The sequence below is a fragment of the Staurois parvus genome, unplaced genomic scaffold, assembly GCF_062004578.1.
Source record: "Staurois parvus isolate SC_StPar_1 unplaced genomic scaffold, SC_StPar_1.0 ptg000087l, whole genome shotgun sequence".
NCBI lineage: Eukaryota > Metazoa > Chordata > Amphibia > Anura > Ranidae > Staurois > Staurois parvus.
In genome coordinates this window covers 9,068,846-9,088,290 of record NW_028317883.1, presented here as the reverse complement: position 1 = coordinate 9,088,290, position 19,445 = coordinate 9,068,846, and the positions used below count along the sequence as shown (strand labels likewise).

The following is a 19,445-nucleotide window of genomic DNA, read 5'->3' as shown; positions in this document are numbered from 1 at the left end:
ACTAGCCTAAAGTGGTTATAAAGGCTCAAGGTTCTTCACCTTCATGCAAAATATGCATGAAGGTAAAAAAACTTCTGTGTGCACCATCTCCCCAGCCCCTCCTCAATTCTCACTCACCTAAGCCCCCTCTCGACCCAGCAATGTACACTGGAGTCCCAGCTATCCTGGGACTCCCTTTTCTCATTGGCTGAGACAACAACAGGAGCCATTGGCTCCCATTGCTGTCAATCACAGCCAGTGAGCCAATGAGAAGAGAGAGGTGGCAGGGCCAAGGCACGACTCTATGTGTGAATGGACACATGGAGCAGCAGGTGGGGAGTGCGCATGCTTGGGTGCCTCCATAGCAAGCTGCTTGCTGTGGGGGCACCTGACAGGAGGGAGGGGCCAGTAGCACCGACGGGGCCCCGAGAAGGATCTGTGCTGATCTGTGCAAAACCACTGCACACAGTAGGTAAGTGTAGACATGTTTGTTATTATTATTTTTTTTTTTAAATGTACGACTTTAAGCATATAACCTCAGTAGCAGTGTCTCTAGATATTAGTTGTTGATGAACTATCAATCTATAAGCAGACATTTTCTTCTACCTTTCTATATTGAGTCATACAGTATGTGTTCCAAACTCATCTTGGGAGTTTCTTTGTGCTATCTCCATAATGTGTTTATTAAGTTATTGACATCCTCGCTTTCATGAAATAGAAAAAGAGGAATGCTACATTTTGCTTTGCTCTCAGAAAACGCATTTCTGCTGCTACAGCGGCTTCTCCACAAGCTGTTGTTTCAAACCAACATTATCTGTTACTGTACTAGAATAATATGAGGCAGTGCTTTGTCCTTCTCATGTACTGTTGTAGAGCTGCTAATGGTTCTTTGCTGCTCCAGTAGGCTTTTCAGCATCTAGTCTGAGCAGATGTTGTAGCAGCTTATACCGATCTCAAAATTATGCAGCATTATGTATGCTTTTGGCTTTGCTCTCTAAACAAAAGATGTTATATTCTGTTTGGAGACAGTGCCCTAGGTTGACTCCATTTTCTGAAATTGTAAAGCCTGAAATCAGTTCAAGAGGCATGAGATGTGTTTCTGTTACAGTACGTGTTGCTGAAATCGGCATTGAATTTACTGACAACAAAAATATAATCATTTAAAGGGTAAGTGAAGTAATATACAGTATGTCTACATTCTTATTACTGTAAAAGTGGTATACACTTAGAAGAACTTTAACTAATAGCTATGGACCGAACACCCCCCTGATATGTTCGCAGTCAAACTTTCGAAGCAACCGCAAACTTCTAACCCAGGGGACAATTCACTAACCAGTATCTTACCCCATCCGAGTATGCAGTAAGATACCGCACAGCATTTTTCCCGAAAAACTTTGGCATTCACTAAAAAAAGCTAATAAAATACTACATGAGTTATTTTATTAAGTCATGCAGTATTTTGAAAACATATGGTAAGGTTTCAGCTGTCAGCGGGGTTTCCCACTGACAGCTGAATGCAAAAAGAATTGCAGGCAATTAAACATTTAGGATAAAAAAAACGGCATGGGGTCCCCACCCCATGCATACCAAGCCCTTCTTGTCTGGTATGGATTTTGAGGGGAACACCACGCCAAAATAGAAAAACAAAATGGTGTGTCCTCCCCTCCACCAAAATCCATACCAGACCCTTAACTGAGCATGCAGCCCGGCAGGTCAGGAAAGGGGGGGACAGATGAGTGCCCCCCCGAGCCATACCAGGCCACATGCCCTTAGAGTTCTTTGAAGCGGGTGGGCTCCCCTCCAAAGCACCTTGTCCCCATGTTGATAGGGACAAGGGCCTCTTCCCCACAACCCTAGCCTACGGTTGTGGGGGTCTGCGGGAGTGGGGATTATCGGAATCTGGAAGTCCCCTTTAAGAAGGGGACCTCCAGATCCTACCCCCCCCATGTGGATGAGTATGGGGTACATGGTACAGCTACTTTTTCAAAAAGATAGTGTAGTGTGAAAAATAGACAGTCTTTGACAAACTCTTTATTAAAACAAAAAAAATTGTAAAAGGTCCTGTGAAATACTGTAGATCAATCAATCACAATGCCTGCCAACTCAAAAAAAAAAAGAACGCTCTGCTCTCGATACTGGCTCCCGCCGTCTGACAGCTTCACCAGCATGATAGTTCTTAAATATCTAATGGGCGGGACCACCCGGTAAAGTCCATTGGGTGACCCCATCCCCTTCTGACCTCATTGACTGGGGCATGCTGGGTCCATGATGTCACCCAGGTGTGGTCTCCAAGAGGTGTGGTCTTCCAGTTGAAGTCACCGGGTGGTCCCGCCCCTTAGATATTTAAGAACTGTCAGGCTGGTGGAGCTGTCAGGCGGCGGGAGCCAGCGTCAAGAGCAGAGCCTTTTTTTTCTTTTGTCAGGTTGGTGGTGGCAGCGGGCATCGTGATTGATGTTGGATCTACTTTGGGGACATTTTTTATATTTTTGTTGTTTTCATAAAGGACTTTTCAAAGACTGTCTACTGTCATTTTTTACACTACACTTTTTTTTTAGTAGCGGTACCATTTACCCCATATACTTCACATAGATGGGGTGGCAGGGATCTGGGGGCCCCCTTTCATTTCTTTGGCCAGTCACAATACACTGTCAGAGCGCAGTGCATTGTGGGGCGTGGTGGGTGAATAGCCTGCTGAACGCTGTAACCATTCATGTGTTCGTCGAACACATGAACGGCCGATGTTCGAGTCTAACTTATGTTCGATTTGAATATAAAGGACAACCCTATTAATCAATTCCTTCTTTTAGCTTTGGGTGGAGTGGTTACACATTCCCTTCTATCTGCTATCTGTGAGCATGGTGAGTTACATCTGCCTCTGGTCCTGTTATAGTAGCTTCTGGTTAGCTGAGAACCCTTCATCTGGAACAGGGGTGAAGGAAAGTTTATTAAAACACGATGTTAGCCATGCAGACACTTACAAAACAATTCTAATATTATTAAAAAAAATGATGGCAATATTGCAGTAGTTTTTTTTTGTTTTGTTTTATATATCATGTTTATATATGGCTGTCAAACTCTAATGTCCACCTCTAATGTCCTCAATAGAGGTGTTCTATTTGTCGGTATAGTAACTTACCTATCATTCTGATTGTGCTCAGCAGTGATAGTGTATTGCTTGTCTTTTTTTTTGTGCTCCACTTTTCCTCTAGAAATATCATCTGTGAGGCTGTCAAATAAAAAAAATATTTAAAATCTGTTGAGAAATTCAGGCATGCTTGAATTAGGGTAACAATGTACTATAAAATACTAAACATTCTCTTTAATAACGCCACACTGAGTGTTCATTAGTGCATTACTTGTAACAAGCATAGCAAATCCAATCTATACCCATCTACACAATTATTTTTTTTTCGTAAACAGCCTTTCATTTTTATTTAGTCCTCTTGATCCCAAACATCAGGTAGGTAGGTAGATTTTGGATAAAACAAGGCCCTGAACAGAAATCTCTTAAAACAAGGTTTTCTGTCATCAACTGAATAGCACAACCAAATATTGGATTTTGTTCAAAATTAGTGAAAGAAATGCTTTGTTACTTTTTGGGTAGATAAACTGCAATTTTGCTTCCATTAAATTACAAAACATCTTTCATTGGATTGAACACCAGAAGTTAGCTACTACAAACAAGGGCGATGCTGTCCTTCTTGGTATAACTTTATTAATGGTGTTAGCTGCAGTCACCAAATGTATATGTGATAGACAGTGTTGAAACTGTTGTATGATCAGTGTGTCTCTTATCCCTCCATCTTCTTGATTTTAAGATGACAACTTCTACTCTCCTGACCTCTCCCCCCTACTTACTCATTAATCCTATGTGCAGTTCTGCTAGCCGATTGAATACGGTCTTGAGTGTAATCTGTATCAGGAAAATAATTGGGATTTTTTTATATTACAGGTACTTATGTAGCACCATCAATTTACGCAGTGCTTTACAAATTTTGTATGTTCACATCAGTCCCTAACCCTCAAGGAGCATACAATCTAAGGTCCCTAACTTACCTTCATACATACTAGGGCCAATTTAGACAGGAGCAAGTGACCTTCCAGCATGTCTTTGGAAGGAAACTGGAGTACCCGGAGGAAACCCAAAAAGGCACAGGGAGAAAATGCAAACTCCATGCAGGTAGTGCCATGGTTGGGATGCAAACCAACATCCCTAGTGCTGCTAAGCAGAAATGCTAATCACTTAGCCATTGGACTGCTCCATAATATTGTTCATGTTGTACTTGTCCTTGATGACATACCGTAAATATAGGCCTGGACTTTACAAGAAGAAATAACTCCTCACCCAAGCTCCCTGCTTTTCTGTCCTGCTGAGTTATATACTCATTAGTTGACTGTCTCCAATTGTGCAAGTATTCTACAGACTGGAATTCAATCAAGATAGAAGGTCACAGATCTGGCAGTGCAAGGGTGATATATAGTTTTTTTGCAAAGTCTCTAGGTAATATATTACTCTGTAGGATCTGGGAATGTGTAAACTAAAAACTAAGTGGATGTGTAAAAAGGGATTGTGCACGAGTTTCCCTATGATTAGAGCAGTGACAATATGGAAACCATTGGTGCTGATTACATTGGTCAGTTTGATGTGGTTAGTGATAAGCATAGATTGGGTTGCTGGTTAATACAGAAGAGAGGCTTTTTCTTCCAGGCTCATTCATTGGAGTTGATTTACTAAAGGAATTGAGTACTGTCTGTTAAAAAAATTTTTATATACAAGAACATCCACATTTTCAGGACAAACTTTCGGCTTCTTCAAGGTCCAAGCAGTATTCAACATACTGCTTGGACCTTGAAGAAGAGGGTACACATCAAAAGCTTGTCCTAAAAAGTTAGTGCAAATAAAAAAAAAGTATCACGGGCAGTTGTTTTTGTTGGAAGTACACTAATAGGCTGTAATCACCTCAAATATACTAAAGGCAAACATACACTTTGTAAGGAAACTTTCATTTAGCAAGGAAATTCTCCCTTACCTTGGTGAATGCAACAATGCTCCACAGACTTCTGTCATCCAATTATTTTGCTTTTTAATACATTATATATATATATATATATATATATATATATATATATATATACTGTATATACACTCACTGGCCACTTTATTAGGTACATTTGTTCAATTTCTTGGTAGCACAAATTGCTAATCAGCCAATCACATGGCAGCAACTCAATGCATATATTTATATTTCTCAGTAAACATTTTTTACTCTCTTATTAAATCAAGCAACATTCATAAGCACATAATAAATAAAAGGTTCAAAGACTATCCATGATTGTACACAAGAAAAGCTGTTGCAAGCAGACAGCCAGTTGTGTTTTGTGACAAAAGAAATGACATGGAGGACTTTATTTGAGCATGTTTGACTCTGGTAGAGCTAGAGTTAAACGCTAATCTAATCTACAATGCAGTATGATCTTATTTGGTGAAATTTAGGAAAACCGTATCAGTTTCAACTTTGGAAGATTTGATTTACTTAACTTTTCACAAAATGCAAAGCAAATGGACATTTGTTTTCATTAAGCATCCATGAGACATTCTAACTTTGGAATTTGGAAGTGCAGAAGGTCAAACATTTTGAGTCATGTCAAGACAAGTATCTTTGATGGATTGCTGTTAGTAGTAACATCACAGAAAGTACAGAATGACCCAACCTAATTTACCAGTGCAGTCCTGAGAACATTCTCAAAACAATATGGATGTGATCCACTAAGGAAAAATGTACAAGAACAGGCATACATCACTATGGTATGCTTGAAATGTAAAGTCCCCAAATCTATCCAGCAAATCATGTTGTGGTCTTCAGTGTATACAGTGTGGTTTTGATCCTAGTTTGCCATGAGCATAACATAACCTGTTTCTGGATGTGCACATTTATTAATTACAGGTACTTATATAGCACTGTTAATTGATGCAGTGATTTACATATACAGTATACTGTACATTCACATCAGTCCCTAACCCTCAAGGGGTGTACAATCTAAGTTCCCTAACTCACATTCATACATACACATACTAGAGCCAATTTAGACACAAACCAATTAACCTACCAGCATGTCTTTGGATTGTGGAGCCTGGAGGAGACCCACGTAGGCACAGGGAGAACATGCAAACTCCAGGCAGTGCTATGGTTGAGATTTGAACCAACGACCCTAGTACTGCCAAGCGGAAGTGCTAATCATTTAGCCATTGTGCTGCCCACACATACAGTGTATAGTAAATAATAGCTCAGTGTGTAAATGAAAATATATACAATTTATTACCATAATATATACAGTGTATAACTGGTATTTTCCAGATTGTGGAATATACTGTATTTAGATAGATTAATAGATTACATTTAAAAAACATATAAATCATGTAATGAATAATACATTGTTCGAAAATCCCTCAAAATGTCCAATGTATTAAAATACAGTTAACGGTCACAAAACCTTTGTAATATTTAGATTTTGAATTGAATAGCATGACAAGTTTTTGAAAATATAAAGCAATAATATATTTTTACCTTGGCAGGAATGGTCTGGCCAGTTTTTTATTCTTCTGCTTTTCTGAAATAACCTTTTCATAGGAGACCTTTGCAATCAGGTCATCCCAACCCGCTCGTGGCAGAAGGCCATATTGTTGTCGCACACGAGTTAAGCTGTGAGAATAAAAACATTTTCTTTTTTTTCCCTTTTATTTTCATTGTGTTTTACAGTACCAGTTTATCAGGATCACAGGGACACTTGAAAAGCTAATACCTGCTTTAGACTTATTCCTTGGCCTCTAAGTTCACTCGGCCACAAAGAGTGGTTTGTTAAAACCCACGCTAAGCTTGGGATAAACATAACAAATAAACATTTATTTTCTGGTCTCAATGTCCTTGGTTTGGTAGAGGAAAACTCTCCAAAGGGGACCAAAAGACCTGTAAAATATAATGGATGTTCTACTCTTCTCTCATCCTACCATTTTTTGTGACATTGTGTTCCTGTTTTCCCTTCACTTCCTGTCCTGATGAAAACTGGGAGTAAATGAAAATTCCCAAACAAGACCATGGGCAGCAAAAAAAAAAAAGCCTCGGGTTCTAATTATTCCCTATTCTACCCAGAACTGAAGAAAACACTAGCTAAAATATACTTTAACTTTCATTACTCCTAACTGCTGAACGTGTACCTATGGGTGCTTGTCATGTGTCATTGCAGTTTTTGCAATTTCCTTCTGAATTGAGGATGGTCTTTTTTATGAAAAAATACTAATATGGTAGTAAATGTGCTTCCCAGTGCAGCTCCATTAATTAAGCTTCTGTAGATGAGTTAAACTATTATAATTGTACAAGTCTTGTCCCTCCCTATTAAAGTATAAGTAAAGGGAAAACATTTTTTTTCCATTTTGGTTAGAGTGGAGACAGATTAGAACACTTCTCAGTTTTTTTTTATTGCTGTCTGTTCCCCTTTTGTCACCCTCTCTGTCCTTTTTACCATTATCTTTGAAAGTGCATGTAAGAGACAACCCCAAATGTTGGGTTGTCCACAGAAAAATAATAGAGGGGAAATCTTCCAATGGGGACACTAGTTCTGGTGACCTGGGGGTCCCCAAGGAATTCCCTTAATTATGAAGGTATTTCCTCTCTCACTTCCTGTTTGGCTATGAGACAAAAATCTCTGCAATGGGACACAGATGTCAAAAACAATTCCAACAAGGGTTATAAAGGGTTATAACCCTTGCCGGAATTGTTTTTGACATCTGTGTCCCATTGCAGAGATTTTTGTCTCATAGCCAAACAGGAAGAACAGGGAAGGTCCTTGCTCTATCCAAAATTAAAAAAAAAAAGTTTTGTCTATAGTTCTGTTTTAAGCCTCACCCTTTGGCCTTAGTGTCACTGTGGGTGCAAAAGGCTTTCCCTTATTTTACAAATTTACAAATAGTCATTATATTAACAAATCTGAGCAGGATATTTATTAAAATGTCTTATTATTACAATCTTGTAATACAATGTATCCTTTAAACACAGTGTAATAATTATTAATGTAGGCAAACTGTTCATAGAGTTATAGTCAACTTAACTAACACAATAATGGTACAGCAAAATTTGGCCTGGACATCTAAGCATTAAAGTGCTACTAAACAATGTCTGAACTTTCCAAAAAAATAATCCAGCCACATCCATTGTTTCATGGCCCTGTAATCTATTTTCTATGAAATACTTTCTTACTGTGTTTTTCTGCCTCCTTGTAACATCCTCTGCGAGCTTCCAAACCACTTCTTTTTCCCTTCACTTCATTTGTTTGGAAAAAGCAGACAACCTTAGTTGTGTTAATGTGCAAAAATGGGTGGCTACATTCCTACATACAATGGGGCTATGGAGAGCAAATGTAGCCACTCTCGAAAGTTGAATTACAGTGGCAAAAAATGAAAAAAATAAAAATATGAGATTTGGAGGAGGCTGCGAATAATAGAAAACACTTTTTGAGTTAAAAATGCATATTTGAACGGTGTTTTTTTTAACCATAGTTTAGTATCATAAAAGGATTAACGTGACACTGCATTCTGGTTTTAAAAAATAAAAGTTCTATTCAAATATGTATTCTTAGTTTAAAAAGTTCCTTTTTTGCTTCTGTGATCTGACTTCCTTGTTAGAGGGTGGCTATTCTCTTTCTTTATGGTCCCACTGTATGTAGGAATGTAGCAGCTTTCCCATACTCACTAATGAGATGATTATGGAATTTGTAGTGTACATAGAGCAGTGCACATGACTGCAGCTAATGTGCACTGTTTGTTCCAAATAAATGGAAGTGAGGGAAGGAAGAGATGAGAGGTCTGGGAGCTAACAGAGCAGGTTATAAGGAGGCAGAAAAACAGAGAGAGAAACGTTTTCATGAAAAATAGATCACAGGGCCAGGGTAGTGGAGGTGTATGGATTATTTTTGGTAAATAAAGATATCGTTTACTGTCACTTTAGATCATTTTTTCATCATTTTTTTATTTTTTCTCTTGTAACGAGCCTACTATAGAAAAAAAAGAACTCTAAAGCTTCCCCAAGTCAGGGCTTTTGACAATACATTACACATCATACATTAATTTCTTTGTCTTGCAAGTGTCCTAATTTCTAGATTAGAAAATTCCACTAATTAATAGCATTTGTTGGTCAGGTGAATCAGGCAACAATAAGAAGGTAAAAAGTATTGGTAAAGACACACTAACAGAAGAAAATTGAAAGCCCCACTTTCCCTGTGCTGACCAAGGAAGCTTACAGAAGTGAGGATTACTAACATCAGTAACTGATTAACACCAAAAATGTACCCTGCCCCTCAGTCCATGGGGTTTTGTGGAAACTTTGACATTCATTTAGACTTACTTCAATTTGCAACAGAGGCTAATAGTGGTGAGCATGGCAGAAATGGGGTCATCTTTTAGCAGCCTAGCCTTCCCTAGTATTCCTTCTGATTTCTCTGTAACAAAATAACAAACATGGGAATGTCCTACAAGGCTATCACTATGGTACGGCTGATGTTGCTTATCCTGCCCACAAATTGTTTTAACAAACAGTCTGGTAATCACTTTTCATGGACTGATTGATTCCTATTACAGACACTGACACATGATGTTATTCTCCAGATTTACAGACTGGCCACTGATTAAAGAATGGATGGCAACTTAGGTTACATAGAAACCTCTATTTACAACTTTTGGAGTTATATCTTATTTATCCAATTACCTTTCCTGGAGATCTGCCCAGGTCCCTGCAGTTTTGCTTGATGCCATCAGCTACTTCTGCAAAATTATAAAACATTGGAAACAAATGTTGCAATACTAAATGTGGTAAGTGTAGTAAATGTAGTAACAAAAGATTTAACTGAAGAATTAGCAGCATTATATTCATACAATGTGTATTGCTAATTCACCACAAGACTTTGTATATGTGCATAGTATAAAATATTTTTATATCATATACTGTTAACTCCAAAAACAGCAATAAAACATGGTTTTACTTGCTCATAAAAGAAATAAGGTAAGAGAAATGCAGAAGAACAGAAGAAAGAATAGAACCTTGTTAGTATGGTATAGGAGGGACAAGTCTAAATGTGGGCTGGTTAGTCAAAATATGTTGAATATATGGGTACTTTCATCTATAAGGTTGAAAATTACTTGTACGAAGATCCAGAAACTCATGTGTTCAGCCTGTAGAGAACTTGTTTCAAACACAAGGCCCACCACTGAATCCGGCCTGCCAGGCCATTTCATGTGGCCCTTTGATCACTCCTGCTGCTGCGGCACCCCCTTTGTCTCTTCCCCTACCTAGTCTCAGTATTCGTCAACAGGAAGAAGGACAGAACTTTTCCATATTCTGTGCTTCTCCATGCAGCTGTTGAGAGGTTTGTCTCTGCCCCCCACCCATCTCAGCAGTCAGCAGAAGAGATGACAAAACTCCTACTAGAGATCCTGCACCTCTCTCCACCTCCCCTGATCTCAGCATTCAGCAGACACCAGAAGCTGACTACAGCCCTCCCCTGGTCCTCCTCCAGATCCCATCTCCGACCCCAGCTTCTTTCCAGCAGCAGCACAAGGTAACAGGGGTGTGCTGTGATGTAAGGGAGGGTGGGGGACTCTTAACTTCTGATGGTGGGGGGCTCTTGACATCTGTTGTAAGGAAGGTGGGGTGCTCTGGACATCTAGTCTTACAGATATATAACCGGCCCTTTGCTACAGTTTGTTTAGCTGCAGTAGTTATCTGTAGTAGTAATTTGAATTGCTTGGACATCAATGCTAGGGGCTTGGGTGTTAAGGAGGGGCTATGAGTCAGGGGAGATTGTAACTGAGAACAAACTGGAGATAGTATGAAATATATCCACCCAGATCTGTTTTAAAATGGGACAATGCCACCACACATGGAATTGTGTGCACGTCGCTCTGCAGCAACAGAAGAAAGCTTTTGGGTAATTTTTGCAGGAACCAAATACCATTGGTTTAGGACTTTGTAGTTTGTTTCCAGAGCTGCAATGTTCTGAACTGAGGATTTTGTGTTACTCCAGATGTCATGCCTGGGCTCCAATTTCAGTGAGGTTCTGAGATCTGCTTCCCAACAAGTTGTGTAAGTAGCGGGATTGGAATTATACTTAGTAAGTCATTGCACATAGAGGAGGGAGATAAGGCAAGGAGCAGGAGGGTCACGTTTACAAATATGTTCAAACTGTGTCATTTTTTTAAGGATGTTCCAGACCGGATATAAGGAAAAAGGAAGTGTTTAAGTTGCAGGTAGCAGAAAATTGGGGAATCCGTATGATTACTATAAGGATGAGAACAACTGAAATTTGTAGGTCCTAATCAATTTTGCTACTATTCAAGCTTGAAAAGATGACCAGGAAACCCATGACAGATAAAACGATGTGTTCTTGAGAAACGATAGTGATGGTAAATGTGTGGAGAGGAGGCCATAGTGCAATTTAAGGCTATCCCAAAGAGTGAGGGAATGCCTTCTTATCGAATTAGCAATTGTTCTGCGGTCAGAGGGATTTAGCCATAGGAAAATTGGCTGCTGAGAGCTGGTCACAAATGATTACTTTAAGTCCCACCCAGACAAGGGTTCCATGAACAGAGTGATATTCCAGTAGTTGTGCTAAGTGAGTGCTACAGTAATATTTTGTGAAATTAGTCAAAACATGGCTGCCTCAAATTTTAGAGGTTTCTAGGGTACTTCTGTGAGGTCTGGGTTTCACTGAGTTACAGATAAATTGCGACTAATGGCACTGTAAAATTCAAAAGTAGTGTGCTGGGACAGGGATGGGTAAAACCCTAAACAGATTAAATATTTTCAGTAGGATAGTCATTTTGACTGCTGTGATCCTGCTCAACCAAGAAATAAGCAGGGAGCACCAGAAAATTAAAATAAATGAGAGATGGGCTAGCATGGAAGGATAACTGAATTTATAGAGGTTGTCTGGTAATTTTTTACCTAAATATGAGACATGATGCGGCGCCAAGGAAAATGAAAGTACCTCTTGTATCTGGCTGATTTAGGATTGGGGCAAAGTAATATTCAGAGCTCTAGATGTCTGTGGGTAACTGTCAAACCCAATATGTTGGCAAAGCAATCAAAAATCTGTAGGAGGTTGGGGGAGAAGTGAGAGGGGATGTAAAAAAAGAATGTCAACCACAAATACATTTGTATGATGATTTTATGATGTAAGACAGATTTTATGATGGTATCCAGCTATCTCTAATCCTCTAATATTAGGATTAGAGTGGGTTAGTTGGACAAGCAATTCTATGGTAAGTGCAAACAAGAAAGGGGATAGTAGGCATTCCTGTCTGGTGCCACTGTCTATTGAAAATGGGTCCAATTGATAACCTTTGTATTTCAGATATGTCTGGCTAAAAGAACGTATTCAGAAAGTAGTGGTTAATGATTCATACTCTGAATGGTCTAGGGTTGTCAGTGGTGTACCCCAAGGTTCAGTGTTGGGACCCTTACTTTTTAATATATTTATAAACGATATAGGGTCTTGGATTATAAATCCCATTTCAGTCTTTGCAGATGACACCAAGCTGTGCAGTGGAATAACGTCCTTACAGGATGTCATCAACTTACAAGCCGACCTCAATGCACTGTTTAATTGGGCAACTATGTGGCAAATGAGGGTTAATGTTGATAAATGTAAGGTTATGCACTTGGGGGCTAAGAATATGCATGCATCATACATACTAGGGGGAGTACAACTGGAGGAATCAATGGTGGAGAAGGATCTGGGGGTTCTGGTGGATCGCAAGCTTAATAATGGCAAGCAATACCAAGCTTCAGTTTCTAAAGCAAGCAAATCCTCTCTTGTAATAAAAGAGGTATAGACTCAAGAGAGAGAGATATCATATTACCCTTGTACAAATCATTAGTAATACCTCATCTGGAATATGCAGTTCAATTTTGGGCACCAATTCCCAAAAAGAACATTGGGGAACTGGAGAAAGTACAGAGAAGGGCAACCAAATTGATAAGAGGCATGGAGGAGATCAGCTATGAGGAAAGATTAGAGGAACTGAATTTATTCTCTCTTGATAAGAGGAGCTTAAGGAGTAATATGACCAACATGTATAAATGCATCAGTGGTTCATATAGTGAACTTGGTGTAGAGTTATTCACCTTGAGGTCATCACAGAGGACAAGGGGGCAATCTGTATGTCTGTAGCAAAATAAATTTAATCTCCAAATATAGAAAGGTTTCTTCACAGTAAGAGTTGTGGAAATGTGGAATAGATTTCCTCAAGAGTTGGTTCTGGTCAACTCAGTGGATTGTTTTAAAAAATGCCTGGATTCTTTCCTAGATACACAGAATATAACGGGTTACTAATATTTATAGATAAAGTTGATCAAGGGAATATCCAATTGCCTCTCGGGGACCAGGAAGGAATTTTTTCCCCTGCAGAAGCAAATTGGATCATGCTTTGCTAGGTTTTTTGTCTTCCTCTAGATCAACTGTGGGTGTAGGATTATAACAGTTTTTTTATGGTTGAACTGGATGGACTTTTGTATTTTTTCAGCCAAACTAACTATGCATGTCCTATGGTTGTTATACACAGAAGAAAGATAAGGCCATGAAACAGTATCAAATGCCTTCCTAATATCTAAAAGTAGAGAAGGCAAGCTAGAATACGCCAGGCATAGGCTGCCTTTATCAGCACAGTCGCCCTACGAATGTTGTCTCCAGCTTGGCAGAGGGGTAAAACCCAACCTGATCTTTGGTGACCAGTGATCCAACTATGGGTTTGAGATGGCTGGCTAGTATTTTGGCTACAATTTTATTATCAGCTGGAGGAGGGAAATGGGTTTGTACCATCATCTGTATGTGATTTAGGGCATATATAGATTATTGTAGTTGGGGTTTCCTGTAGGGAGGAGTGTTGGTTAAATAAGAAATTAAAGGTGCTGGTTAAGAGGGGAAATAGTAGATCAAACTTTTTGTAATATGTCACACACAAACCATCCTGACCAGGGCATTCACTTGGCTTAAGACATTTGATATCACAAAACACCTCTTCTGAAGAGATTAGGTGTTCAAGGAAATCATGTTTCTCTATTGAGAGTGCCAGGAGGGTGATTTGTGCAAAGAGTGAATCAGCCTCAGTGTCATCAAAGGTTCATTCCATGGCACACAGTCATGAGAAGCATTTACAGAAGTCCTGGAGTATCTTAAATATTATGTTTGTTCACCTTTTTTTTCTAGATTCCAGCTCCCCTATGTACCAGTATAGCACTAATGTACAGTTGTGACCAAAATTATTCAACCCCCACTGAAATTGAGTGTTTTGGCCAGTTTGACATTGCTTTTGATCATTCAGTCATCTTGCTTACATTTACATTAAAGAGGCACTTGTAGGTCAGACAAATATAACATAACAGTTATAATGAAATAACCACAAATGTCTTTTCTGTGCTCACAGCATTATCAGTTTTATTCAACCCCCAAGTGACATTCAATCTTATTACTTAGTACAGCATCCTTTTACAGTTATAACAGCTTTTAAACGTGAAGCATAGCTTGACACAAGTGTCTTGCAGCGATCTACGGGTATCTTCGCCCATTCTTCATGGGCAAAGGCCTCCAGTTCAGTCACATTCTTAGGCTTGCGCACTGCAACTGCTTTCTTTAAGTCCCACCAGAGGTTCTCAATCGGATTTAAGTCTGGTGACTGCGATGGCCACTCCAAAATGTTCCAGCCTTTCCTCTGCAACCATGCTCTAGTGGACTTGGAGGTATGCTTGGGATCATTGTCCTGTTGAAAGGTCCAACGTCTCCCAAGCCTCAGGTGTGTGACGGACTGCATCACGTTTCCATCCAATATCTCCTGGTACTGAAGAGAATTCATGGTACCTTGCACACGCTGAAGCTTCCCTGTACCTGCAGAAGCAAAACAGCCCCAAAGCATGATTGACCCTCCACCATGCTTCACAGTAGGCAAGGTGTTCTTTTCATCATAGGCCTTGTTCTTCCTCCTCCAAACATAGCGTTGATCCATGGGCCCAAACAGTTCTAATTTTGTTTCATCAGTCCACAGAACACTATCCCACAACTTTTGTGGTTTGTCCACATGGCTTTTGGCATACTGCAGTCGACTCTTCTTATTCTTTGGAGACAGCAAGGGGGTACGCCTGGGAGTTCTGGCACGGAGGCCTTCATTACGCAGTGTGCGTCTTATTGTCTGGGCTGAAACTTCTGTACCCACATCTGACAAATCTTTTCTCAGTTCCTCAGCAGTCACACGGGGACTTCTCTCCACTCTACGCTTCAGGTAGCGCACAGCAGTCGAAGTCAGCATCTTCTTTCTGCCACGACCAGGTAGCGTTTCAACAGTGCCCTTTGCCTTGAATTTGCGAATGATGCTTCCTAAGGTGTCTCTTGGTATGTTTAACATCTTTGCAATCTTCTTATAGCCATTGCCCTTCCTGTGAAGAGAAATCACCTCTTCTCTTGTCTTCCTGGACCATTCTCTTGCCTTCACCATGTTTGTAACCACACCAGTAAATGTCTAGAAGGAGCTGAGTATCACAGTCATTTTAAAGCTGCCTAATTGGTGCTTATTATGCTTGATTGCTGCTCGGTGACATCCACAGGTGTTTTCAATACCTGATGGAAAGCACCTGTATGAACCTCTGTTCTTCAGAGTGGTAGTCTTTAAGGGGTTGAATAATTGTGGCAATGAAGAAACCACATAAGAACCATTTACTACTGTATTACATAAACAATTGATGTCATTTTAGTTGCATTTGGGTAGTTACAACGTCCTTGTAGGATTTGATTCTGAATACAATTCCAAATGTACACTATAGTCCCTAAACCCCTTTACAGCATTGGGGGTTGAATAATTTTGGTCACAACTGTACTTCTTTGGAAGAAATTCTAAAGATTTCCATTTTTTCTACCCACCTTTGTCAGTGCCCAGATGGCTGTGCAAAAATGCTTTTCCATTCCGTCTGCCTTATTTACTGCAGAGACTTTAGGTCATGACAAGGGAAGGAACTGAGCAGCTGATCACTGTTCTTACTAACTACACAGACATCGATTTTTTTTTTCTACCTCAACTCTCATCTTGCATAGATCATTCATTTGGCATAGTGTGCTTAACCTCCCTGGCGGTATGATTATTTCAGATTTTTGGTGCTGAAAGCGGTACCATTTTTTTTTATTGTAGGCTGTAATTTTTAGGAAAAACTCACTGAAATCTGTCCGAACAAGAGTCTAGTAAACATCCCGGGTATGATAAAATTTGAAACACAAAATCATAAATTATAATTTAATAAATAATCATCAAAATAATATAAAAATAATAAAAAATTTAATTCAATAATATAATCAAACCAAAAACACTGAAATGTGAAATAGAGCGCCAAGTTCGCACATTGCTGAGCTCAGTCGCAAAATCGTTTTCAGTTTCTGATGACGAATTTCCCCCACGAATCATTATCACTCAATTCTGTAAGCGGTTCTGATTTACTATCGCTGTTCTCTAGCTGATCTAAACCGCTTTTGACCTAAAGGGACACTTTTTGGACGCCATGGACATTTCTCAGTTTCCAGGCAGAAAGAACAGACAAAATGCAGGCAGGGTGCAGGACAAAGCACTAGGGACAATATGTATGTGAAATAGGTTGAAACAGCAATGTTTTACTGTGTAAAATGAAAAAAAAAAAAAATTACATTTTTTAAAATTTTTAAATTTCCCGCCGCCGGCGGCGGCGGCGCCCGTACGTCCCGACGTCACAGGGACAGGACACAGAAGCCGGATGCCGGCATCGGCCAGAGGAGATGGCCGGGGACGCTGCAGGGGACACATCGTGGGAGCGCAGGGTAAGGTAAGTGAAGAACACATGCCGGAGCAGTGCCGCATGGTATTCCCGAGTGTAGCTCGGGGTTACCGCTTTTGGTACTGAAATGTTACCCCGAGCTACACTCGGGAATACCGCCAAGGAGGTTAATGAACAGATAACAGCCTATGTGGATAGAGCTGTAGTATTGAAAACAGGATAATTGTGTTTTGGGTTCTGTAACATTCACATACACTATACAATCTGATTGTAGAATCTCCTTTAGATCTACCATCAACTATGTAGTGTGAGGGCTTGCCTGATTGGATACAGAGCAATTGGGTAGATAGGTGGGTCCTTCTATTCAATAGTTCTGAAAAATCTAAAGGAAATTGTACAGAGATTTGTACAGGGATTGTACAATCAGATTGCATTGTGAAAAAAAGGTGAAGGTGAAGGTTATCCTTTAAGAGGATTAATTGTGTAAGTGTTTTAGGTCTGTATTTTACTGTATGCATAAAATTCTAATTTTACAAATAAGCATTATTGCATGACAATAGATTCCCAGAGAATGATGTCTTATGTAAACACAGCACAACAGTAGAAAGGCTTTTACTGTAAGGCTGGCCATACATGGATCAAAATTCAGCCGGTTCATCAGTTCCTGTTCGAGAGGAGTAGATCGAGTGATCAGCTCCTCCTGAATGGAACTGTTTGTATATTTTGCTCTATCAAAATTTGCAACCAAATTGGCTGCAGAGCCGATCGGTGTATTCTGGGGTCCCTCTGTCAGAATACAATAGAGCATCTGGTATATTACACCATCCACCTCAAATGTGTGGAAGGGGGAATTTGGTTTGTCAGCCGGCTGACTGATCAAAAAGAAAAAAAAGATCCATCTATGGCCAGCTTAAATGTTAACTATCTGAGCCATCACTGCTCCAACTCATTTACTTGTGTGTGCTTTTGAGGAAATTAATTTTGTAAACAACAATATTTTTGATAAGGTGGAACTTAAAACTTTATGAAAAGAGCCTAGAGCTCTACTTGATAAATTTAAAGTATTTACTTGATAAAAAAATGATATACAATGTATACACATATATACTGTATGCACAGAGTATAGCATATACTGTATATACTAAATTCCCTTTGGAAGGGATCACTATAATACGAATTGGACTGCACTGCATAGATGTAAATAGGATCATAACAGAGATTTAATTTGTGCAATGAAACCCTTTAACTTGCCCCACAAAGAGCAGACAGACTCAAGTAAGTACATATCTAACCAGCTGGTATGAAGACACAAAGATTCCTATTCCAGGTCATAGTGGATAAAATAGCAACTTGCATACTCAACAAAGTAACAAATACATTGCACATAAAGCTATCTACAGTACATAAGCTAAGTCCTTTACTTTGGAACTGTTTAACCACTTGCCCTCCAAAGGATTTACCCCGCTTCCTGACCAGGCCATTTTAACTGACAATTCCGCAGTCATGCAACACTGCACCCAAATGAAATTTATGTCCTTTATTTCCCACAAATTTTATTTTTTTGCGCTATTAACAAAATAAGACTGCCAATTTTGAGAAAAAAACTATATTTTTTACTTTTTTCTTTTAACCTCCCTGGTGGTATTCCCGAGTGTAGCTCAGGGTTAACTGTCAGTACCAAAAGCGGTAACAGTGAGCTACACTCGGGATTACAATGCAGCGCTGCTCAGGGATTCCCTCCAGCACTTACCTTGTCCTTCGCTCCCGCAATGTCCCCCCTACAGCGTCCCCGGCCATCTCCTCTGGCCGATGCCGGCATCCGTCTTCCGGGTTCCGTTCCCTGCGAGTGTCGGGACGTACGGGGACGTACGGGGACGTACGGGGGATGGAAATTTAAAAGTTTTAAATATGACATTCACTCAATACACTAAAATCTCATAGTATAACATTACTTTATTAAACCATTTCACATACATTTTGTCCCTACTGCTTTGTCCTGTGCCCTGCCTGCATTTTGACTGTTCTTTCTGCCTGGAAACTGAGAAACGTCTATGGCGTCCAAAAAGCGTCCCTTTAGGTCAAAAGCGGTTTTAGACCAGCTAGAGAACAGCGATAATAAATTAGAACCACTTGCAGAATTGAATGATAATGATTTGTGGGGAAATTTGTCATCAGACACTGAAAACGATTCTGCGACTGAGCTCAGCGAAGTGCGAACTTGGCGCTCTATTTCAAATTTCAGTGTTTTTGGTTTGATTACATTATTGAATTAAATGTATTATTATATTATTATTTTTTCATGATTGTTTATTATATTATAATTTATGATTTTGTGTTTCAAACTTTATCACATCCGGGATGTTTACTAGACTCTTGTTCGGACAGATTTCAGTGAGTTATTCCTAAGAATTACAGGCCTACAATAAAAAAACAACATATTTCCATGCAAAAAAAATTACTGCTTTGAGCACAGAAATACTGACATAATCAGCCCGCTAGGGAGGTTAAACATGTCCAGCAAAAAAAAATAAAAAATTAAAACTTCGTCATAAATTTAGGCTAAATGGTATTCTGCTACAGGTCTTTGCTAAAAAAAAATCCATATACGTGTAAATGAATTGGATTATGTGAAAG

General features: G+C 39.5%; 1 protein-coding gene across 3 annotated transcripts in view; it reads right to left on the bottom strand.

Moving 5' to 3' along the window:
- LOC149468414 (uncharacterized) overlaps positions 1 to 19,445 on the bottom strand; it is a 118,149-nt gene that overhangs the window by 66,168 nt on the left and 32,536 nt on the right. For 2 of the 3 annotated variants that reach the window (XM_089670166.1, XM_089670167.1), the window contains exons 2-4: positions 9,735 to 9,790; positions 6,546 to 6,680; positions 3,116 to 3,205 (exon numbers count right to left, since the gene is read on the bottom strand). In XM_089670166.1, the coding sequence (XP_089526292.1) occupies positions 3,116 to 3,205; positions 6,546 to 6,680; positions 9,735 to 9,781 (272 nt within the window). In that variant the 5' untranslated portion in view covers positions 9,782 to 9,790. Of the gene's footprint in view, positions 1 to 3,115; positions 3,206 to 6,545; positions 6,681 to 9,734; positions 9,848 to 19,445 lie in introns of those variants that run through there. The other variant, XM_089670168.1, reaches the window with a different exon arrangement.